Raw genomic sequence first — 24,681 nt, 5'->3', positions numbered from 1 at the left:
GGAGGCAGGCAGAAATACAGTGGGAGGGATGCCTCGCCCCCACAGACCCAGCGTGAGTGTGGCACTTCCTGTAACCCAGCTTGCTTTAGCTCTTTATTTCCAGTGTTGTCCTTGAGAGGAGCTCGGCTATTGATTAGACGGCCGCCTGCCTGCCAGTCACAGCCAACGATTATCCTGCACGAGAAAGAGAGTGAACCGACAGAGAAAGAGTGAGCAATGGAATGGTTTCTGGGCTAGGTTTACACTAGTTCTGGAGGTGTGGAGCTTAAGTCTGGGCCATGGAAGGAACAAACAGGCTGTGGGTGGGTTACCTAATGAAGGAAGGCACCTACAGCAATTTACACAACTGACAACCAAACTGTTCTGCAGCGCTAATGAACTCTGACAGCAGGGAAATTTGAATAACGAGATTTCAGGAGGCGAGAGAAGGGGGGGAGAAAAAAAGAGGAGAAGAAGAAAGATGTGTGGCGCTAATGAATCGGGTGCCTAGCAGCCCTCCCCTAACTGAGAGAAGAAGTGCTAGAGATTACTGGGGCATTTCTCTCTCTCTCTCACTCTCTCACTCACTCCCACAGCAGAGCAGAGAGATGCTGGAGGTTGGGATCAATTGTGTGTGTACGCGCTTATGTGTCACTCTGCCAGTGAGGTGCTTTAAAATGCAAATAACCGGTTTGTTGTTGACAATCATATTTGAATAATTTGATATGAGGCTTGAACTTCAAACGCTTTCTGCAAGGACAATAAATAGTGATGTTTCACGGTTGTTATGTTTAGTCCCTAGGGGATCCTTGTGTGAGAGTGGGGAGTTGAGGGGGGTGGGGGGCTACTTCCCTACTATGGTTCTCAGCTGGTGGACTGGGTTAGGTTAGGTCTGTCATGCCCTCCTTCCCACAACTGTGTCCCCAGAGACAGACACAGACAGAACGGCAGGCCGTGGCCCAGCAGAATAGGAGCATGGTGGGTGTTTACTCGTAATGATCGGCTCTGTGGGAAAGCACAGTGTAATTAGCAGGCTGGTTCGTTGGCTAGACTGGTTTACAGTTCCTCTGCTGTAGGAGAGTGGGTGGAAGACTGCTGTGCCTAATATAGGACAGACAGGAAGGCTTGCTTCTTTACTTGTCACCTTATGTGAGGAATCATCAGTTGGATACTTATAATATAGTCAAGCTCCTACCTGGCTACCTATGAGGCCAAGGTAATACCCCTAATTAATTACCCAAAACGGTGAATTTTTTTCGCCCACATTTGTGTGTGTATAACCACGTTTCCATCCACAGTTTTAATGTGCGTAAAGTCATACAGTATTTTAAAAATCATATCACGGCAGCTGTGACGGAAACAGGAAGTTTCGGTACAATTTTACAAATGCCGACAGACAATTTGTTTGTTCGAAATGGTGGGATCTTTTTGTGTCGGTAAAATGTATTATGTGAGAAATCAAATCAAATCAAATTTTATTTGCCACATGCGCCGAATACAACAGGTGTAGACATTACCGTGAAATGGTTACTTACAGCCCTTAACCAACAATGCATTTATTTCTTAATAAGAAAGTTAAATAAAATAACAATAAAAGTGTTGAGAAAAAAAGAGCAGAAGTAAAATAAAATAACAATAGGGAGGCTATATACAGGCGGGTACCGGTGCAGAGTCAATGTGCGGGGGCACCGGCTAGTTAAGATAGTTTAGGTAATATGTACATGTGGGTAGAGTTAACGTGACTATGCATGAATAATTAACAGAGTAGCAGCAGCGTAAAAAGATGGGGTGGGGGTGCAAATAGTCTGGGTAGCCATGATTAGCTGTTCACAAGTCTTATGGCTTGGGGGTAGAAGCTGTTGAGAAGCCTTTTGGACATAGACTTGGCGCTCCGGTACCGCTTGCCGTGCGGTAGCAGAGAGAACATTCTATGACTAGGGTGGCTGGAGTCTTTTACAATTTTGAGGGCCTTCCTCTGACACCGCCTGGTATAGAGGTCCTGGATGGCAGGAAGCTTGGCCCCTGTGATGTACTGGGCCGTACGCACTACCCTCTGTAGTGCCTTGCGGTCAGAGGCCGAGCAGTTGCCATACCAGGCGGTGATGCAACCAGTCAGGATGCTCTCGATGGTGCAGCTGTAGAATTTTTGAGGATCTGAGGACCCATGCCAAATCTTTTCAGTCTCCTGAGGGGGACTTTGTCATGCCCTCTTCACGACTGTCTTGGTGTGTTTGGACCATGATAGGTCGTTGGGGATATGTAGTCCACAATCATCTCCTTTGTCTTGGTCACGTTGAGGGAGAGATTGTTATCCTGGCACCACACGGCCAGGTCTATGACCTCTTCCCTATAGGCTGTCTCATCGTTGTCGGTGATCAGGCCTACCACTGTTGTGTCGTCGGCAAACGTAATGATGGTGTTGGAGTCGTGCCTGGCCGTGCAGTCATGGGTGAACAGGAGGGTACTGAGCACGCACCCCTGAGGGGCCCCGTGTTGATGATCAGCGTGGCAGATGTGTTGTTACCTACCCCTACCACCTGGGGGTGGCCTGTCAGGAAGTCCAGGATCCAGTTGCAGAGGGAGGTGTTTAGTCCCAGGATCCTTAGCTTAGTGATGAGCTTTGAGTTCACTATGGTGTTGAACGCTGAGCTGTAGTCAATGAATAGCATTCTCATGTAGGTGTTCCTCTTGTCCAGGTGGGAAAGGGCAGTGTGGAGTGCAGTCTAGGGTTTCTGGGATAATGGTGTTGATGTGAGCCATGACCAGCCTTTCAAAGCACTTCATGGCTACAGACGTCAGTGCTATGGGTCGGTAGTCATTTAGGCAGGTTATCTTAGTGTCCTTGGGCACGGGGACTATGGTAGTCTGCTTGAAACATGTTGGTATTACAGACTCAGTCAGGGACATGTTGAAAATGTCAGTGAAGACACTTGCCAGTTGGTCAGCACATGCTCTGAGTACACGTCCTGGTAATCCGTCTGGCCCTGCGGCCTTGTGAATGTTGACCTGCTTAAAAGTCTTACTCACATCGATTACGGAGAGTGTGATCACATAGTCATCCGGAACAGCTGGTGCTCTCATGCATGCTTCAGTGTTGCTTGCCTCGAAGCGAGCATAGAAGTTGTTTAGCTCATCTGGTAGGCTTGTGTCACTGGGCAGCTCGCGGCTGTGCTTCCCTTTGTAGTCTAATAGTTTTCATGCCCTGCCACATCCGACGAGCGTCAGAGCTGGTGTAGTACGATTCAATCTTAGTCCTGTACTGACTCTTTGCCTGTTTGATGGTTCGTCAGAGGGCATAGCGGGATTTCTTATAAGCGTCCCGCTCCTTGAAAGTGGCAGCTCTACCCTTCAGCTCAGTGCAGATGTTGCCTGTAATCCATGGCTTCTGGTTGGGGTATGTACGTACGGTCACTGTGGGGACGACGTCATCGATGCACTTATTGATGAACCCAGTGACTGATGTGGTGTACTCCTCAATGCTATCTGAAGAATCCCGGAACGTGTTCCAGTCTCTGCTAGCAAAACAGTCCTGTAGCTTAGCATCTGCGTCATCTGACCACTTTTTTATTAACCGAGTCACTGGTGCTTGCTGCTTTAGTTTTTGCTTATAAGCAGGAATCAGGAGGATAGAGTTATGGTCAGATTTGCCAAATGGAGGGTGAGGGAGAGCTTTTTATGCGTCTCTGTGTGTGGAGTAAAGGTGTTCTAGAGTTTTTTTCCCTCTGGTTGCACATTTAACATGCTGGTAGAAATTAGGTAGAATGGATTTAAGTTTCCCTGCATTAAAGTCCCCGGCCACTAGGAGCGCTGCCTCTGGATGAGCGTTTTCCTGTTTAGTTATGGCCTTATACAGCTCATTCAGTGCAATCTTAATGCCAGCATTGGTTTGTGGTGGTAAATAGACAGCTATGAAAAATATAGTTGAAAACTCTCTTGGTAAATAGTGTGGTGTGCAAATATTGACACAATAACCATCATATCGAAGAAGAACTTGGAGTTATGCGACAATATGGTGTGTGGTCCTCCCACTACGACTCGGGAAACCATGCAGTTTATTCGGCTACATACAGTGGGGAAAAAAAGTATTTAGTCAGCCACCAATTGTGCAAGTTCTCCCACTTAAAAAGATGAGAGAGGCCTGTAATTTTCATCATAGGTACACGTCAACTATGACAGACAAAATGAGAAAAAAAAATCCAGAAATTCACGTTGTAGGATTTTTAATGAATTTATTGGCATATTATGGTGGAAAATAAGTATTTGGTCAATAACAAAAGTTTCTCAATACTTTGTTATATACCCTTTGTTGGCAATGACACAGGTCAAACGTTTTCTGTAAGTCTTCACAAGGTTTTCACACACTGTTGCTGGTATTTTGGCCCATTCCTCCATGCAGATCTCCTCTAGAGCAGTGATGTTTTGGGGCTGTCGCTGGGCAACACAGACTTTCAACTCCCTCCAAAGATTTTCTATGGGGGTTGAGATCTGGAGACTGGCTAGGCCACTCCAGGACCTTGAAATGCTTCTTACGAAGCCACTCCTTCGTTGCCCGGGCGGTGTGTTTGGGATCATTGTCATGCTGAAAGACCCAGCCACGTTTCATCTTCAATGCCCTTGCTGATGGAAGGAGGGTTTCACTCAAAATCTCACGATACATGGCCCCATTCATTCTTTCCTTTACACGGATCAGTCGTCCTGGTCCCTTTGCAGAAAAACAGCCCCAAAGCATGATGTTTCCAACCCCATGCTTCACAGTAGGTATGGTGTTCTTTGGATGCAACTCAGCATTCTTTGTCCTCCAAACATGACGAGTTGAGTTTTTACCAAAAAGTTATATTTTGGTTTCATCTGACCATATGACATTCTCCCAATCCTCTTCTGGATCATCCAAATGCACTTCAGACGGGCCTGGACATGTACTGGCTTAAGCAGGGGGACACGTCTCGCACTGCAGGATTTGAGTCCCTGGCGGCGTAGTGTGTTACTGATGGTTGGCTTTGTTACTTTGGTCCCAGCTCTCTGCAGGTCATTCACTAGGTCCCCCCGTGTGGTTCTGGGATTTTTGCTCACCGTTCTTGTGATCATTTTGACCCCACGGGGTGAGATCTTGCGTGGAGCCCCAGATCGAGGGAGATTATCAGTGGTCTTGTATGTCTTCCATTTCCTAATAATTGCTCCCACAGTTGATTTCTTCAAACCAAGCTGCTTACCTATTGCAGATTCAGTCTTCCCAGCCTGGTGCAGGTCTACAATTTTGTTTTTGGTGTCCTTTGACAGCTCTTTGGTCTTGGCCATAGTGGAGTTTCGAGTGTGACTGTTTGAGGTTGTGGACAGGTGTATTTTATACTGATAACAAGTTCAAACAGGTGCCATTAATACAGGTAACGAGTGGAGGACAGAGGAGCCTCTGAAAGAAGAAGTTACAGGTCTGTGAGAGCCAGAAATCTTGCTTGTTTGTAGGTGACCAAATACTTATTTTCCACCATAATTTGCAAATAAATTCATTAAAAATCCTACAATGGGATTTTCTGGATTTTTTTTCCTCAATTTGTCTGTCATAGTTGACGTGTACCTATGATGAAAATTACAGGCCTCTCTCATCTTTTTAAGTGGGAGAACTTGCACAATTGGTGGCTGACTAAATACTTTTTTGCCCCACTGTATGAAATATGTTATGATGAACTTCACAGGGTGGTGAAAGTGCAAAGGGATGAGCTTGATGGTACTTTCCAATAAATATTCAGGGTTTTATTCTGGTGATATGATGATCGATGCCGTTTGACAAATTAAAATAATCTTGCTCTTTTGTCCATAATAATCTCATCATATAGGCTATACCCGCACTGTATCTGTGAGCTGTTGGCTTCATACCAATACCAGAGTGGGCATATTCGCTATATAACGTTAACATTTTTAGTGACAAACCCATCTGTAGAGTTGAAAATACGATGAAAACCGCAAAAGTAATTTTTATGTACACTACCACATAACGCACAGACTTTTATCTGCAACAAGTCAATTTGATGGAAACACATCCCTGGTGGGAAAATGCGCATATCATATTTATGCGGAATCTAGAATATTCACATGAAAATCTGTCGCCAATTGGTTGGAAACCTGTCTTATGTCAGACAGAAATCATGTGATATTTAGGAAAATCACCAGCAATCTGGCCTTTAAATGTACAGATGGTAATGATTACTTTGTAGTTAAAAAAGGGAAGTTGAAGTACAGAGAATTCCTCAAGGGATTTCACCTTTTGGGTGGGGTGTGTGGGCGTGTCCTGTTTGTGGGCGAATGTGTGGGCGTGTCGTGTGTGCTTGTAGTGTGTGGGCGTGTCCAGTGTATGTTTGTGGGTGTGTGTGTGGCATGTCCTCTGTGTGTGCTTGTGGTGGGCGTGTCCTGTGTGTTTGTGGGAGAATCGAGGGATGTGAGGTCATAGTGGTTTGGTGTAATTAGGAGTAAAAGGAAAACAAAATTGATTGCATGCAGGCAGGGTTGCCATGTCCGTGGTTTTCTTGCCAAATTGGTCAACTTTCAAAATGTATTGGTTGCGGGTTTTTGGGCTACTTCTAAATTGCACTGCCATTTCTTAAAAATATATATTTCACTGCGACCTGCTGCTGCAGACTATCAGGCAGTAAGGCAGCCTGTTTTTGAGTGAGTGAGAGCGTAAGTGGTGGGGAGGGGGAGGGCCTGAGGGGTGTGTATGTGTTGAGACCGAGCGTCGCAGCTGAGTCACGTGAGAGGAGACAGAGCAGCACGCTTGCACAACTTTTAACCAGTTGTAGGCTACCCTTTTCCATAAAACATATTAATGCGCTAGAACTGATGCGCATCAAGAAATAACGGCGATAAAGTACGGGAAAACGACTGCAGAGCGCATTACATAAAGTCGTTCGGAGGTGGTTTAAACTGCATTCTAATGTTGAAGTTTCTTAGTTCTTGGGTCTTGAGCGCTGCGCGAGTGGACGTTTGAAATGGAAGTTATGGAACTCCGTCACGTGCTTCTGTTATAGGGGAAAAGTCCACAATGAAACTGACATTAAATGTGGAGAATGATACATTTGCATCTGTTGGCCATCAATTAGACTATTAATTTCTATGCCTATGTAGGCTACTGTAGCCTACCGTTTAATACAATACATATTTTGAAATGACTATCACTGGAGTCACTGCAAATCAATTTGTGCCACTTGTGTTGCCTACCTGGAGCTGGCAAATGGATTTCATAAATAGCCTATAACTTAAGTTTATTGTAGTTGTAGCCTTGTGTTATTATGCAGTTATTAATGGGCATGTTTAGTTAAGGAAATTGGGAGTTATCGATTGTGATCATGGTCACAGTTCTATCGCAATTGCCGATCAATTGTTAGAATGCAGTAGATTGATGGTAACAGTCAGTCAGATTAGGCTACAGGTAAAAAACAACAACACTGGCTGTTGTTGACAAGCATAGGCCTATTCAGTTCATATCCATATTATTAATATTTGATTCAGTGATTGAAATTACGACCCCATCCTCGGTAGCCTATTCCAGCAGGCTATTGGGCAACATAAGCACTGCGAAATCGCCTCGCTATTCATGTTGAATGTCAATTTGAACTAAGCAAGCTGCTAAATCGTTAATCTTGCATTTTGCCTAGGCTACTGTGTAGGCTATCTGAAATTAGATGTAGGCCTATCAGGGGCTATAGGCTACCTGCATCTAGATATCCAAACCATGGCAATGTTGAATTAAAATCATAAACCCAGAGTTTAGTCAGTAGGTCAAGCCTATGCCTATTGAAATGACAAGTCAATATCCCAAATAGGCCATTTATAACGGTTTGTAGTCATAACATCTGGCACATAATATTTTATTTTAGTTAACCTTTATTTAACCTGGTAAGCCAGTTGAGAACAAGTTCTCATTTACAACTGCGACCTGGCCAAGATAAAGCAAAGCAGTGTAATAAAAACAACAACACATAGTTACATATGGGGTAAAACAAAACATAAAGTAAAAAATACACAGAAAAAAATATATATATACAGTGTGTGCAAATGTAGCAAGTTATGGAGGTAAGGCAATAAATAGGCCATAGTGCAAAATAATTACAATTAGTATTAACACTAGAATGCTAGATGTGCAAGAGAGGATGTGCAAATAGAGATACTGGGGTGCAAATTAGCAAAATAAATAACAAAATGGAGATGAGGTAGTTGGGTGGGCTAATTTCAGATGGGCAGAAGGTGCAGTGATCGGTAAGGTGCTCTGACAACTGATGCTTAAAGTTAGTGGGGGAGATAAGAGTCTCCAGCTTCAGAGATTTTTGCATTTCGTTCTAGTCATTGGCAGCAGAGAACTGGAAGGAATGGCGGCCAAAGGAGGTGTTGGCTTTGGGGATGACCAGTGAGATATACCTGCTGGAGCGCATACTACGGGTGGGTGTTGCTATGGTGACCAATGAGCTAAAATAAGGCGGAGATTTGCCTAGCAGTGATTTATAGATGACCTGGAGCCAGTGGGTTTGGCGACGAATATGTAGTGAGGACCAGCCAACAAGAGCGTACAGGTCACAGTGGTGGGTAGTATATGGGGTTTTGGTGACAAAACTGATGGCACTGTGATAGACTACATCCAATTTGCTGAGTAGAGTGTTGGAGGCTATTTTGTAAATGACATCGCCGAAGTCAAGGATCGTAGGATAGTCAGTTTTACGAGGGCATGTTTGGCAGCATGAGTGAAGGAGGCTTTGTTGCGAAATAGGAAGCCGATTCTAGATTTAACTTTGGATTGGAGATGCTTAATGTGAGTCTGGAAGGAGAATTTACAGTCTAACCAGACACATAGGTATTTGTAGTTGTCCACATACTCTAGGTCAGACCCGCCGAGAGTAGTGATTCTAGTCGGGTGGACGGGTGCCAGCAGTGTTCGATTGAAGAGCATGCATTTAGTTTTACTAGTGTTTAAGAGCAGTTGGAGGCTACGGAAGGAGTGTTGTATGGTATTGAAGCTCGTTTGGAGGTTTGTTAACAGTGTCCAATGACGGGCCAGATGTATACAAAATGGTGTCGTCTGCGTAGAGGTGGATCTGAGAGTCACCAGCAGCAAGAGCGACATCATTGATATACACAGAGAATAGAGTCGGCCCAATAATTGAACCCTGTGGCACCCCCATAGAGACTGCCATAGATCCAGACAACAGGCCCTCCGATTTGACACATTGAACTCTATCTGAGAAGTAGTTGGTGAACCAGGCGAGGCAGTCATTTGAGAAACCAAGGCTATTTAGTCTGCCAATAACAATGCGGTGGTTGACAGTCGAAAGCCTTGGCCAGGTCGATGAAGACTGCTGCACAGGACTGTCTATTATCGATCGCGGTTATAATATCGTTTAGGACCTTGAGCGTGGCTGAGGTGCACCCATGACCAGCTCGGAAACCAGATTGCATAGCGGAGAAGGTACGGTGTGATTCGAAATGGTCGGTGATCTGTTTGGCACAAGTGCCAGAAAATAGCCTAACATTCGTTTTTGAAGTTTAATAAGGGCAAATTATATTTTCTCATGTGACATTCAAATTCCTTTATTAGTCACATTAGCTCTCAATAATTATTATTTTGATGGAAAACCGAATTTTGCTTCTTAGGTCGTTAAAGTTAAATCGAGATTCCTTCTTAATTCGGTTGATAATGTTATGGGAAAAGGGTTTATTGGCTAAATGTGGCAACTCCTCTATTGTTGCAAATTGTTTTTGGGAGGCTAGTTTTCAGGCCTTATGGGTTTGAGTAGTCAGGGGAATGCCACACACAGTTTCATAGCGAGAGAGAGAGAGTGTGTGTGTGTTTCTTTGTGTGTATCTCTGTGCATGTGTGTGCCTGCATGGCTGTTTTTTTCTCTCTGTGCGTGTCTCTCTCACTCTGCGTGTGTGTGTTAGCACGTAGGCATTTTTTAATAGCAGCCAGACTCTATATGAAGCATCAGAAGTTTGTAGCAGGCTGTGTGTGCTGCTCTGCCAGCCTAGCTCCAGCCCAGCACTTCCTTGCTGGGGATCATGTGAACCCGGATGGCCCTGTTGTGCTTCCTCCTGCCTATTTAAAGGCCCATTGTAGACAACTTAGGCTTGATTCGAGCCATTACTGTCCTGGGATGCCTCCACCTTCCCTCTCCTCCATTCCACCTCTCCACTCCTCCTTCCCACCACTCTACCTTTCCCAGCCTGGGCCTGATTTAATTACTACATTATTGATTTATATAATTTATTTAAGTGTCATACACCAACCGTTGCCCAGACAAGACACTACTGAACAAAATAACATTTTACAAATTATACCCATACAATTGACTTAGTCCTTGCTGAGCTGGACCAGGGCAGATTACTAGGAGACTCAGGGGGTGGCTGATCAGATGGAAGCCTGACTCTGCCTATGGCTCCTTTACCCTGATGGTGCCCTTTAGCCTCTGGATCTGAACTGTACTGCACTTCCTGGCAGGATGGAAAACACATAGCTGTTTTGAGCTCGGCACATTCCCTGCCTTCCAATAAGGACAAACAGGATCAGTTGGAGTAATCAGAGGGATTGTATTGTACTGGAGAGTAAATGTAGAGTTGAAGAGATCACTGTCCCTATCTGCCTGCCTGCTTGGCTGGCTGGGTGGGTGGGTGATTGAGTAATCCCATGGTGACCAGGTCTACAGTGTGACCTCTGACACCACACACTAAACCCGAGCAGCTGACCTTCGAGGTAGAGGGGTCAGAGTCATCTGACTGATCGCTAATGAAGGGTCAGCTCTGCTCCGCAGCGCTCCACTCTTTCATGTTGTTGTTTCCATGAGTGGCCGCAGAGGTCTTTTGCGTGCCTGCATGTATCTACTCTGACACTGGCCTGAATCATAACAGGCCCTGTGCTTAGGATCCAGAATGGCTGATGTTAGCAGAAGCCCAGGCAGACGTTTCCTGTCTTAATACATTTCCCCCATCTCTGTACGTAACTACACTCCACTACTGGGTCAGCCTCGATCCTACACTCCCCATTTCTGTCTGAGGAAGGCTCTCTATGCACCTGTTCTTTGGAGCACGTACACACCGAGGTGAAAAGCAAAAAAAAAAGCGAGAGTGGAAGATGGAGAGTTAGAGGGAGAGAGAAGGGCAGTATTCCCCCTCCCCCCTTCCCTCCCTCTCCTCCTTCCACAAAATGGCCTTGGTGCTCTTGTTCCTGAGGCTCCTTTCTCTGGCCTGTGAAGAGTAATTGGGGTGTGTGTGCGAAAGTGAAAGAGACTGTGTGTGTGTGTGTGTGTGTGTGTGTGTGCCCCTGCCTGTGCTCTGAAAGGGAGGATCTGGCCAGCAGATTGAGTTGGATTGCAGGGAGGCAGGCAGGGGAGAGGAGCTCGTTAGAGGCTGGAACAATGAGCAGCCCCTCTCCTGAACCTCAGTGGACCAGCTCTGTTTTGTTCTCCCCACCAGGCTTAGCACTGCTCCTCTCCTCTCCTGACCCCATCCCCCACATACCCTCATAGACCTGGCCTCTCTCTGTCACTCTCCCTCACTGTCACATTCGTACGCACGCACATGTATGCTTACAGTGGGGTCAGAAATTATTGACACCATTGGTAAAGATGAGCAAAAATGACTGTATAAAATAAATAATTCAAATACTGAGCTTTATTGTATGCACAGAAAATTGGGAAATTATTTTATTTTATACTAATACAATTGCTCAGAGAAAGATTCTGTTTAACAAGTAATGCAAAAAAAATTCTCAAAGGGGCAGGTCAAAATTATTAACACCTCTGTTTTCAATACCTTGCAATACCTCACCTTGCGAGGATAATGGCACTGAGCCTTTTTCTACAATGTTTTATGAGATCGGAGAACACATTGGGAGAGATCTTAGACCATTCCTCCATACAGAATCTTTCCAGATCCTTGATATTCTTCGTCTGCCCTTATGGACTGCCCTCTTCAATTCAAACCACAGGTTTTAAATGGGGTTCAAGTCCGGAGACTGAATGTGGATTTTGTGGTCAATTAACCATTTCTTTGTGGATTTTGATGTGTGCTTTGGGTTTTTGTCTTGCTGGAAGATCCACTTGCGGCCAAGTTTCAGCCTTCTGTAGTGCTGAGCGATTAGTGCTTTTTGAAGTCTGTTCGGTTTTGTTTCAGTTATTAAAAAAATTATCATGTTTTTCGGTTTCAATTCTTTTTTCGGACATTAAATGCACAATGCATTATGTGGGTTGAACGCTATAACAACACAGAATAAAACAATTAATAGAAGTCCCATCATGGTAGTGACTGCCCATTACTTATCACTTATTAACCATCATTTATTCACATTGCTTTAATAAAATATTTGTAATCTTATCTCTATAGAGCAGCTTCCTATGCTGTCTGACAATATCACTATTTTAGTGGTTCTTCATAGTAAATAAGGCATACTTTTATGACTGCTGAAGACCAACTATCAATCACTCATGTACTTTCAGGTAGAGAAAGCCCCGCAATGCAACTCGCACATGTTCTATCTCGGTCAATGAGGTCTCAGTGTCTGCTCCACACAAACCGAGACCGGACAAGTAAGTGGGCGCCCAATGGATTATGGTCATTGTAGTTAATTCTATGGTCTATGGTCCTCTGTAGCTCAGCTGGTAGAGCACGGCGCTTGTAACGCCAGGGTAGTGTGTTCGATCCCCGGGACCACCCATACACAAAAATGTATGCACGCATGACTGTAAGTCGCTTTGGATAAAAGCGTCTGCTAAATGGCATATTATTATTATTATTATTATTATTAATTACCACATTTTCTGTGCTAAACTATGTCGAATATTGGCCTGCATCTTTCATTCGATGCAAAACCCACCACTAGTACACGTGGCCAAAGAGCCCTATTTTCATGTAATCTGGCCATAGCACCGGTGCCAATGACGTTTAGCAAACTCCAGGTGTTTACATTTGTTGAATGACATGAAAATGGAGCTGTTTGGTCACGCACATCAGTGGTGAGTTTTGCGTCGAAAGAAAGGTGCATATGCAGAAAAGAACCCCATACCTACTGTAAAATATTGTGGGGGATCTTTGATGTTATGGGGCTTTTTTGCTTCCACTGGTTCTAGGGCCCTTGTTAAGGTCAACGGCATCATGAACTTTACCCAGTACCAGGACATTTTAGCCAAGTGGCAACAAGTAGATCTTCCAGCAAGACAATAACCCCAAGCACACATCAAAATCCACAAAGAAATTGTTAATTGACCACAAAATCAACCTTTTGCAATGGCCATCTGTCTCCGGACTTGAACCCCATTGAAAACCTGTGGTTTAAATTGAAGAGGGCAGTCCATAAGCGCTGACGATGGATATCAAGAATCTGGAAAGATTCTGTATGGAGGAATGTTCTCAGATCTCTCCCAATGTGGTCTCCAATCTCATAAAATATTTTAGAAAAAGGCTCAGTGCTGTTACCCTCACAAGGTGAGGTATTGAAAACAGTGGTGTCAATAATTTTGACCCCTACCTTTTTGAGAGAAAAAAATCTTACTTACGAAACAAAATCTTTCTCTGAACAATTGTATTAGCATAAAATAATGTAACTTTTTTAAACATCTTTATCAAGGGTGTCCATTTCGGATCCCACTGTACGCATATACACTGAGTGTACAAAACATTAGGAACACCTTCTCTTCCATGACAGACTGACCAGGTGAAAGCTATGCTCCCTTTTTAGATGTAACTTGTTAAATCCACTTCAATCAATGTAGATGAAGGGGAGGAGATGGGTTAAAGAAGGAATTTTAAGCCTCGAGACAATTTGAGACATGAATTGTTTGTGTGCCAGTTAGACTGTAAATGGGCAAGACAAAAGATTTGTGCCTTTAAATGGGGAATTGTAGTAGGTGCCAGGGGCATCGATTTGAGTGTCAAGAATTGCAACCCTGCTGAGTTGTTCATGCTCAACAATTTCCCGTGCGTATCAAGAATAGTCCACCACCCAAAGGACATCCAGCCAACTTGACACAACTGTGGGAAGCATTGGAGTCAACATGGGCCAGCATCCCTGTGGAACTCTTTCGACACCTTGTAGAGTCCATGCCCTGACGAATTGAGGCTGTTCTGAGGGCAAAGGGGGGGGAGGGGTGCAACTCAATATTAGGAAGGTGTTCATGTATGTAGACATGGACACACACTCCATGTGTCATGCTAACACGCATACCTGTATGCTTTTAGCGGTGCCGTGCGAGTCCACACTGCAATCACATGCAGGACCCAGCGCTGAATACATTCAATATGTCCTCACTCTCCACCTCTCCCTTCCCCAGTTATCCTTCTCCACCAGGGAATCCAGCAGAATGAACAAGCCTTGTACTTAATTAGACTAATTTCTAATGCTTCTGCATAGGGCCCATGAGTGGAGCTAACCCACTCAATTATTTCCTACACACACTGCCTCTCCTCTGTCCTCATCTCTAGCTTTAGCACCAGGGCAGTGGGGTGGGGTGGGGCCTCCATTGACAGAGAACCAGAGAGACAGACAGACAGACAGCCCTAGCCCAGCATTCAGGCCCTTTGTCTGGCTGTCCTGCAGTATTACCCCTTAGGCCCTACTAACTAATTGCTCAAAGTCCCGCAGAGAGGAGGGCCAGGCTGATGGGGGTACTACTCATGTGCTCTGATGGGGTGTCCCCAATTCTCCCGTTGTCTTCTCCTTCCTTTCTTTCAACCCAGACTTAACATTAAACAAGTGTCTTAATTTGGTCAAGAGCCCCTTGTTCCCCTCCCTCCCTCCTGGTGTCCCTCACACATCTGGCCCTGACACTTTTTTTGTCCCATCACAATGGTTCCCAATCACAATTAAACAAAAAAAACAACAACAATATATAAAACAAATGAAAATTAAAAATATACTCAAAAATTAAAAATTTGAACAAAATATATATATAAAAAATAAATGTAAAGTGGTTGTCCCACTGGCTATAAGGTGAATGCACCAATTTGTAAGTCGCTCTGGATAAGAGCATCTGCTAAATGACGTAAATGTAAATGTTCCCGACTCCCCTGGTTTCCCTACAGTCTCCCCCTCATCCTCCCTCCCCTCTCTGTGCTCACACACCCCTCATACACACCTCTCTGTGTCTTTCAGCTCTGTCCTTCAGCTTCAGCTCACTCATCATGGCTCTCCAACTCACTCCCACTGTTCCCCATACAATCACATCTCTCATAGGACCCCCCCTCCCCCACACACAGAGAATTATTGTTTGGCACACATCTGGTATTTGATTCATACATGAAGGATGTTGACCTAACTTGGAATGTAAACATGTAGTGATAAAACGGGTATGGGTATACCATTTCTGAGAACAATGCCAAATCACCACAAAATATATTTAAGTATATAGTGGGTGTTGTCTGCAAGATTTTCACACTTTTTACAATTATATGCTCACAGTGCTTATTCTGTTTCTGCACAGGCACCTCTCCAGCCACCCCCTGGGTCCTCAGCGTCCGCAGCGGCAGCTGCAGCTTCGGGAACCCCCCAGGCCCTGAAGCTCACATACCCAGAGACCCTGGACCGCATCAAGGAGGAGTTCCAGTTCCTCCAGACCCAGTATCACAGGTACATAACCTCCCCTAGTACCCAACAACACTGCAGCCTTCTCTCTCTCTCTCTCTCTCTCTCTCTCTCTCTCTCTCTCTCTCTCTCTCTCTCTCTCTCTCTCTCTCTCTCTCTCTCTCTCTCTCTCTCTCTCTCTCTCTCTCTCTCTCTCTCTCTCTCTCTCTCTCTCTCTCTCTCTCTCTCTCTCTCTCTCTCTCTCTCTCTCTCTCTCTCTCTCTCTCTCTCTCTCTCTCTCTCTCTCTCTCTCTCTCTCTCTCTCTCTCTCTCTCTCTCTCTCTCTCTCTCTCTCTCTCTCTCTCTCTCTCTCTCTCTCTCTCTCTCTCTCTCTCTCTCTCTCTCTCTCTCTCTCTCTCTCTCTCTCTCTCTCTCTCTCTCTCTCTCTCTCTCTCTCTCTCTCTCTCTCTCTCTCTCTCTCTCTCTCTCTCTCTCTCTCTCTCTCTCTCTCTCTCTCTCTCTCTCTCTCTCTCTCTCTCTCTCTCTCTCTCTCTCTCTCTCTCTCTCTCTCTCTCTCTCTCTCTCTCTCTCTCTCTCTCTCTCTCTCTCTCTCTCTCTCTCTCTCTCTCTCTCTCTCTCTCTCTCTCTCTCTCTCTCTCTCTCTCTCTCTCTCTCTCTCTCTCTCTCTCTCTCTCTCTCTCTCTCTCTCTCTCTCTCTCTCTCTCTCTCTCTCTCTCTCTCTCTCTCTCTCTCTCTCTCTCTCTCTCTCTCTCTCTCTCTCTCTCTCTCTCTCTCTCTCTCTCTCTCTCTCTCTCTCTCTCTCTCTCTCTCTCTCTCTCTCTCTCTCTCTCTCTCTCTCTCTCTCTCTCTCTCTCTCTCTCTCTCTCTCTCTCTCTCTCTCTCTCTCTCTCTCTCTCTCTCTCTCTCTCTCTCTCTCTCTCTCTCTCTCTCTCTCTCTCTCTCTCTCTCTCTCTCTCTCTCTCTCTCTCTCTCTCTCTCTCTCTCTCTCTCTCTCTCTCTCTCTCTCTCTCTCTCTCTCTCTCTCTCTCTCTCTCTCTCTCTCTCTCTCTCTCTCTCTCTCTCTCTCTCTCTCTCTCTCTCTCTCTCTCTCTCTCTCTCTCTCTCTCTCTCTCTCTCTCTCTCTCTCTCTCTCTCTCTCTCTCTCTCTCTCTCTCTCTCTCTCTCTCTCTCTCTCTCTCTCTCTCTCTCTCTCTCTCTCTCTCTCTCTCTCTCTCTCTCTCTCTGCTAGCTTATGTAGTTTACAGGGGCCACCAGTGGTTGGAGAGCTGCTTAACATCTTATTAGGCTTCCATGACAAGAAGCAAAAGTGGGTTGGTTATATACTAGATCCGTTCTACAATGCCCACAGACCTCAGCTTTTTCTAAGGGGGAGGAAGGAGATGTGAGGTGAGAGAGAGACAGCAAAGTACATTGGAGAAAGGGGGCCGGGGAAAGGAAACCGAGGGAACCACAACAATGGATGGAGGCTCATAGGCTTTCTTCATCCTTTAGTTTGTAGATGAAATGTAACATGAGTCTTTCTACGTGTTTATGGGTTTCAAGGCTTTGCAAGTTTTTTTGGCTGCGGGTTTTCCTGGCGTAGTTTGCTGGGCGTTGGGAGTGGGCTGGCACTCTGTTGTTGGGGGAAGGAGTTTCAGAAGATTGAGACTTCACAACAATACAGAAATGTGTGTGTCTGTATCAGTGTGTGTGTGTGTTTGATGTGTGTGTCTTCCTGTATGTCTCTGTATCTGTGTGTTTGATGTGTGCTCTGATGTTGAGGAATGTAGCCAGAGAAGGCCTGAATGGCTTTGACTGTGGGACTCTAGCTGGCTGTTGCGTCTCAGCCTGACTCCCAGCCTTCCAGCCTGCTCTGCTCTGCCTCCCTCTGTTCTCTTGGCACACCTTCACACAGTCCCCCACTTTGATTCGACCAGCCAGAATGAGCTATTCCAACCCCTCCCCCAGCTAACTCCTATTGTATGTCCCCCTTTCCCCCCACCTCTCCCCACCAAGCCCCCAGCTTCCAGCACCGGCTCAAAGGCTCGCCGTACAAACAGCGGGCCAGCGTTCAAACGGGCCTGGCTGATTCCAGACATACCTCTGGATCGCACTACGACCATCACCGCTGGCACTCAGCAGCCGGCCCAATCACAGTATCACACCACAGTCCAACAACAGTCTCCGAGCCAGAACACTGGCCTGGTCAGGCAGCAGCCCTGTTCCTCGTAGCACCGCTCTCCCTGCACCTGTCATAAAACATCTGAAGCATTAATAACACAAAATATTATTTGGCAACAACCAAGCTTGCTGGATTAACACTGAATCCATTATCTTCCAACTATAGATTGCATTCTGTGGCAGATTCTAGATTCTACTATAGCATTCTATGGCAGCGAGCCACAAGCAAAGTGTTATGCAAAGCATGTTATGGTAAGACACCAGTCTATTGGGTTAGGGGTGAACTGCTTAGCCTCCCTCAGCAGACACAGGCAAGCTGCAGGTCTCTCCCCACAGAGGATCTCATGAACACACACTTGCCTATTACTGACAGACTAATCAGACTTACTCTAGGTAAAACACATGGCGTGCACACACAGACACACACACACACACACACACACACACACACACACACACACACACACACACACACACACACACACACACACACACACACACACAGATAGACAGACAAGCTAAACGCAGCCTCACACACAGATCTGGGCTAGAAATAGCAGGGCTTCAGTTAGTATTGATCGTGGCTGGAGCCTGATTGCTGTTGCTTAGATGGATTAGGAGGCAGGAAAGAAACGGAGGTATAGGGATTAGGAGTGATGAGCTGTGTGTTTGTGGCTATCCTGGTGTGTGTGTGTGTGTGTGCGCGTGTCTCACTCTGTCTTTGTGTGATTCTGTACGTGGATCTCTTTCTGTATGTGTGTGTGATACTAGATATGTGGACCTTTATAGAAGAGGAATACATTAATTAAACATAGCTAGATGGGTTGCCTATTGTACTGCTGTCACGTTACTGCATGAAGTATACTTGTTTGTGCCTGCCAAGTTAGTTGTGTGTGTGTGTGTGTGTGTGTGTGTGTGTGTGCACTGTGTGTGTTCTGCAGCTGCTCTTTAAACAACCTCTAATCAGCAGACTGGAGGGAGACAGTGAGGAGCTGCTGACACATGAAGCTCTTATTACAGTAATTCTCTCTCTTTACACACACTGGTCGGTCGTGAATTGGGAATGTGTGACACAGAAATCGTTTCCATATGAACAGCAGCGTAGGCCCACATGTAGCCTAGTAAGTGTGTTGTTGTTTTGTATTTAGGTCTGGAGTGAAGGAGAGGCTCTCAGAATGTTAACATGCTGCCACTCGGAGAACACTCGAACACACACTACTGCTCTGCAAGTATTACACTGTTTGATACCAGGACTGTGCTCAAAACAACACAATGTATTTGTGTTTGTGTAGCCGTCTGTGTTGAGCAGATGGAACATTGGGTTTATGTCATTGGCGGTCGGTGCTGTTTAAGATTAGGGAGGACAAAAAAATGTCATGAGCATGGCCTTTTTTCTATCACAACATATTGGATGACTGTCATTCATATTCCATTTACCCAGCTCAATGTAACATCGATAGGTTTAGACTACTAAATGATACTCGAATTTGCCCTTTGCCCATCATGAAGTTGCTACAACCTAGCCTACAAATGAATGTTTATAATGTAGGTGCACAGGTCGAGAGACCAATTGGAGTAATCAAGGTGACAGACAGTGACGCATTCAATACCGCCTTGCACACTCTTGCCCGCATCTAGCTGATCTGGGATCTGGGTATCACAAAAGCATCTTAAGGCTAAGGTAATTTTAGGATCCTATGGTTCTAACGATGAACTTAACCTTAAGATGCTTTTGGGAAACCGGGCCCTGGGGTGATTTGTCCAAACAGTTCTGTTTTGCAACTAAAAATAGTTTATATTGGACATATTCAGGTAGGTCCCTCCCTGTTTTGTTCAGTTTGCTTCTGTTTAAGAAACGTTTAGCAACAATCGGCGGAATGAATACACCCCTGATCACCCGCACACACATTTCACTTTCATAGCAGCCACATACAGCATCATCACTTCGCTCATTGTGTAATTCCTTCTCGCATCTATGCGCTCTCCTCCTCTCACCTTTTCCCTTAGCTTGTGGACTTCAGTTCACGACACAACAGCTGTCTGTGACCAGGCGCAAAAACCTCTCAAAAGCCAAACCTTCATAACATAACCGCTACACGCCTACATCGTTGTCACCATATTAACGTTATACCGGTAGTCAACAAACTAGAACTAACGCGTTAGTAAACCTCCAATCCATGTGTATAATCACAGCAAGCAGTTTAGCTGTTAAAAATCCGGCCTTTTAATAAATTCTCTGGTTTTCCCTAAATCCCGGATGGAGGACTCACACAATCAGAAGGGAATAAGCAGGAAATCCGGAATCCTCCAACCAGGATTTCTGGGTGAATTTATTGGAATTTTGCAATCCTAGTGACTGAGCATGTGTTTGTGGTGGGGTGGTTACTGGTTACTGGTTGGCGCTTAAATGAGCTTTAATGCGGGTGTGGTTCTGTGGGCATGTAGTCATAAAAGGACAGTCTTTACAGTAAACTAGCTTCTAGTGTGTGTGCGTACATACACACACACATTATCTTTACTGTAAACTCACACATGCTGGTTAGTACAGAGAACAGGGAGGGGTCTGTTTGGGGTTACTATGCTATTGTGTGTCGAAATCGCAGCTTTGGGCCTCTTCTCACTACGAGCAATTGCCCAGAGATTCAGAGAAAATACCCTTGCGTAGACCTTTTACTGTAATGTAAACTTGCGAACTTGTCACACCTCGACCGCTACCTCCAGAGGTCACGCACAACACTCTCCTGACAATTACCCCCCTCCAAGCAGGGCAGTGTAAACAGAATTTAGCTAAGTTTAGTATGTGAGGAAGATGCAGATATTTTGTTTAGTTTGCTACCTAGCTCTGTATAATATGAGTGGTCCTCTGTAGCTCAATTGGTAGAGCATTGCGCTTGTAACGCCAGGGTAGTGGGTTCGATCCCCGGGACCACCCATACGTAAAAATGTATGCACACATGACTGTAAGTCGCTTTGGATAAAAGCGTCTGCTAAATGGCATTTTAATTTATAACGTTACTGTACTTTTATATTCGTATGAAAGCGGTAAATGTTCATTTTTACAATGCTGAAGTTAGCTACTTGATGAAGCAAAGGTTGTTAGCTAACGTTACTTAGCTAGCAGCTGTGCCACTTTGGCTGTGTTACTGTCTTGCAGCTAAATGAATGAGTGCATGGACAAGAAAACAAACCATTTAAATGTCTGTACATGCTTGTGAATTGTTGCATTACATTCAAGAGTGTAATATGGTTTTGTTGCATTAATCAAGAGTAATATGGTAGATGCATGAAAAATTGCTCGCATAGCTAGCTACAGTGGGGGAAAAAAAGTATTTAGTCAGCCACCATTTGTGCAAGTTCTCCCACTTAAAAAGATGAGAGAGGCCTGTAATTTTCATCATAGGTACACGTCAACTATGACAGACAAATTGAGAAATAAAAATCCTGAAAATCACATTGTAGGATTTTTAATGAATTTATTTGCAAATTGTGGTGGAAAATAAGTATTTGGTCACCTACAAACAAGCAAGATTTCTGGCTCTCACAGACCTGTAACTTCTTATTTAAGAGGCTCCTCTGTCCTCCACTCGTTACCTGTATTAATGGCACCTGTTTGAACTTGTTATCAGTATAAAAGACACCTGTCCACAACCTCAAACAGTCACACTCCAAACTCCACAATGGCCAAGACCAAAGAGCTGACAAAGGACACCAGAAACAAAATCGTAGACCTGCACCAGGCTGGGAAGACTGAATCTGCAATAGGTAAGCAGCTTGGTTTGAAGAAATCAACTGTGGGAGCAATTATTAGGAAATGGAAGACATACAAGACCACTGATAATCTCCCTCGATCTGGGGCTCCACGCAAGATCTCACCCCGTGGGTCAAAATGATCACAAGAATGGTGAGCAAAAATCCCTGAACCACACGGGGGACCTAGTGAATGACCTGCAGAGAGCTGGGACCAAAGTAACAAAGCCTACCATCAGTAACACACTACGCCGCCAGGGACTCAAATCCTGCAGTGCAGACGTGTCCCCCTGCTTAAGCCAGTACATGTCCAGGCCCGTCTGAAGTTTGCTAGAGTGCATTTGGATGATCCAGAAGAGGATTGGGAGAATGTCATATGTCATATGGTCAGATGAAACCAAAATAGAACTTGTCGTGTTTGGAGGACAAAGAATGCTGAGTTGCATCCAAAGAACACCATACCTACTGTGAAGCATGGGGGTGGAAACATCATGCTTTGGGGCTGTTTTTCTGCAAAGGGACCAGGACGACTGATCCGTGTAAAGGAAAGAATGAATGGGGCCATGTATCATGTGATTTTGAGTGAAAACCTCCTTCCATCAGCAAGGGCATTGAAGATGAAACGTGGCTGGGTCTTTCAGCATGACAATGATCCCAAACACACCGCCCGGGCAACGAAGGAGTGGCTTTGTAAGAAGCATTTCAAGGTCCTGGAGTGGCCTAGCCAGTCTCCAGATCTCAACACCATAGAAAATCTTTGGAGGGAGTTGAAAGTCCGTGTTGCCCAGCGACAGCCCCAAAACATCACTGCTCTAGAGGAGATCTGCATGAGGAATGGGCCAAAATACCAGCAACAGTGTGTGAAAACCTTGTGAAGACTTACAGAAAACGTTTGACCTGTGTCATTGCCAACAAAGGGTATATAACAAAGTATTGAGAAACTTTTGTTATTGACCAAATACTTATTTTCCACCATAATTTGCAAATAAATTCATAAAAAATCCTACAATGTGATTTTCTGGATTTTTTTTCCTCATTTTGTCTGTCATAGTTGACGTGTACCTATGATGAAAATTACAGGCCTCTCTCATCTTTTTAAGTGGGAGAACTTGCACAATTGGTGGCTGACTAAATACTTTTTTTCCCCACTGTAGTTGAATAATTTGCATGCTTAGTGGCTAACTAGCTGTGATATTTATGGTACATCAGAGCTGCGAAGCCTAGAAAGTCATCTGAACCCTCGGCCTGGGACATTCTATTGCAAATGTAAATTGAAAACTTTGTGTACATGTAAATTGCCATTTTGTCCCAATGCCTCTCTTCCAACTTTCGTCAATCTGAATAAGCTCTTGTTTAGTGTGTGCACTATTGGGTGATGATGAAAGGTTACACTTGGTGGTTTGCTGGTGTGTGTGAGCGCAGGGACGGCGGAGCAATTTTTTAAAATTTTTACAGGGTTTGCGAAAAATTTAACGTTTAAGCATCATTTAGATATTTTTCTGCTTATAATTTCCGACATTTGGTAGGCTATTTGTTAGTCAACGTGACTATAATTAGATAGGCCTACATCCAGCTTATCTTCTGTCAATACGTGATGCTCTAGAACAGGGGTTCCCAAACGTTTTCACTCAGGCTCCCCTTCCAGCATTGGGGAACCTCCCCCCTTCTTAAATCCTGCTATTCTACACATTTTGCTATTGTCTTATGTGTGTTCATGTGAAATTTTAGTGACTCAAACATTACAACAAAATCAATGGGCGAAAAAAACATTAGCTGACATGGGCTAGTTGATCTGGACATTTCTGAGTTATAAATGGCTCTCTAAGGCATGCAATGACTGACTTTCAAGAGTAAACAACTTTTAACTTTCAAGAGTGGACTGCAACGGGGAAAGACTACCTGAACTCATCCAATAAGAAAGGCAAATTTTCATTCTCCATTGCAAGACGTTTTCACACATGTTCCATTGCATGGCCTAATTAACACCATGCAGGTGTGTGGGTAGAGGGTGGTGAGAAGGAGACGTTGCACAGATTTAGCATAGTCATTAGTCACCTGCTACTATAGCTCTGACACCCAGTGGAGCCAGCCATACAAAGTATTCTGCAATACACTAGTGCAGGGTTGCCCAACCCTGTTCCTGGAGAGCTACCCTCCTGTAGGTTTTCGCTCCAACCCCAGGTGTTACTAACCTGATTCATCTTATCAACCTGCTAATTATTAGAATCAGGTGTGCTAGATTAGGGTTGGAGCAAAAATGTACAGGACGGTAGCTCTCCAGGAGCAGGGTTGGGCAGTCCTGTACTAGTGTGCCTGTGAGGGAGTGTGTGTGCAGTGAACATGCCTCTGTGTAATCGTATGTGCGTGGGGTAATGGTGCTCTGCTGACAGAGCTGTCTGAGTGGTGGCAGGCTGCAGATTTGTAGCGCATTCCGACGATTATCTTATCTGCTGTCACCGTGAGGGAGAGATGAGGAGAGCAGAGGACGATGCTACGTAGCAGGCTCCCATCATCTCTCGCTCTCTCTTCCTATCTATCTATCTCCCTCTCTCTTCCTATCTCTATCCCTCTCTTCCTATCTCACTCGCTCGTTCTTGCTCACTCTCTCGTTCTCTCTCTCCCTCTCGTTCTCTCTCTCCCTCCCTCGCTCTGTCTCTCATTCTCTCTCGTTCTCTCACTCTCTCTATCAGCAGACCGCACTCTGACTGATGTGTAGCCACTTTTCTCTGGTTAAATGCAAGATTAACTTTAAGGAAAACATTAGGAAATGTAGCTGGCTACATTCTTTATGATAAACATCAGCAATATGATGGCCATGCATCGTTTTTGCAAAAAATACCTTTTTTTTTAAATTGTGTAGCTTCCAGCCAAATAGTATTGCACTTTCATACTGGCCCCCCGTGGGAAACGAACCCACAACCCTGGCGTTGCAAGCGCCATGCTCTACCAACTGAGCTACTTCCGTTGTCATCTGATGAAAATGAAGCTATACTGAACAAAAATATAAACGCAACATGTAAAGTGTTGGTCCCATGTTTCATGAGCTGAAATAAAAGATCCCCGCACAAAAAGCGAATCTATCTCCAATTTTTGCACACATTTGTTTACACCCCTGTTAGTGAGCATTTCTCCTTTGTCAAGATAATCCATCCACCTGACAGGTGTGGCATATCAAGAAGCTGATTAAACAGCATGATCATTACACAGGTGCACCCTGTGCTGGGGAAAATAAAAGGCCACTCTAA

General features: G+C 44.8%; 1 protein-coding gene across 4 annotated transcripts in view; it reads left to right on the top strand.

Moving 5' to 3' along the window:
• The window catches only part of LOC121533505 (transducin-like enhancer protein 1), a 51,654-nt gene that overhangs the window by 5,969 nt on the left and 21,004 nt on the right, over nt 1-24,681 (top strand). For all 4 annotated transcript variants that reach the window (XM_041839500.2, XM_041839498.2, XM_041839499.2 and 1 more), the window contains exon 2: nt 15,429-15,574. In XM_041839500.2, the coding sequence (XP_041695434.2) occupies nt 15,429-15,574 (146 nt within the window). The remainder of the gene's footprint in view (nt 1-15,428; nt 15,575-24,681) is intronic.

The sequence above is a fragment of the Coregonus clupeaformis genome, chromosome 20, assembly GCF_020615455.1.
Source record: "Coregonus clupeaformis isolate EN_2021a chromosome 20, ASM2061545v1, whole genome shotgun sequence".
Classification (NCBI taxonomy): domain Eukaryota; kingdom Metazoa; phylum Chordata; class Actinopteri; order Salmoniformes; family Salmonidae; genus Coregonus; species Coregonus clupeaformis.
The sequence above is the reverse complement of the archived record's forward strand: the minus strand, read 5'-3'. Positions and strand labels throughout refer to the sequence as shown.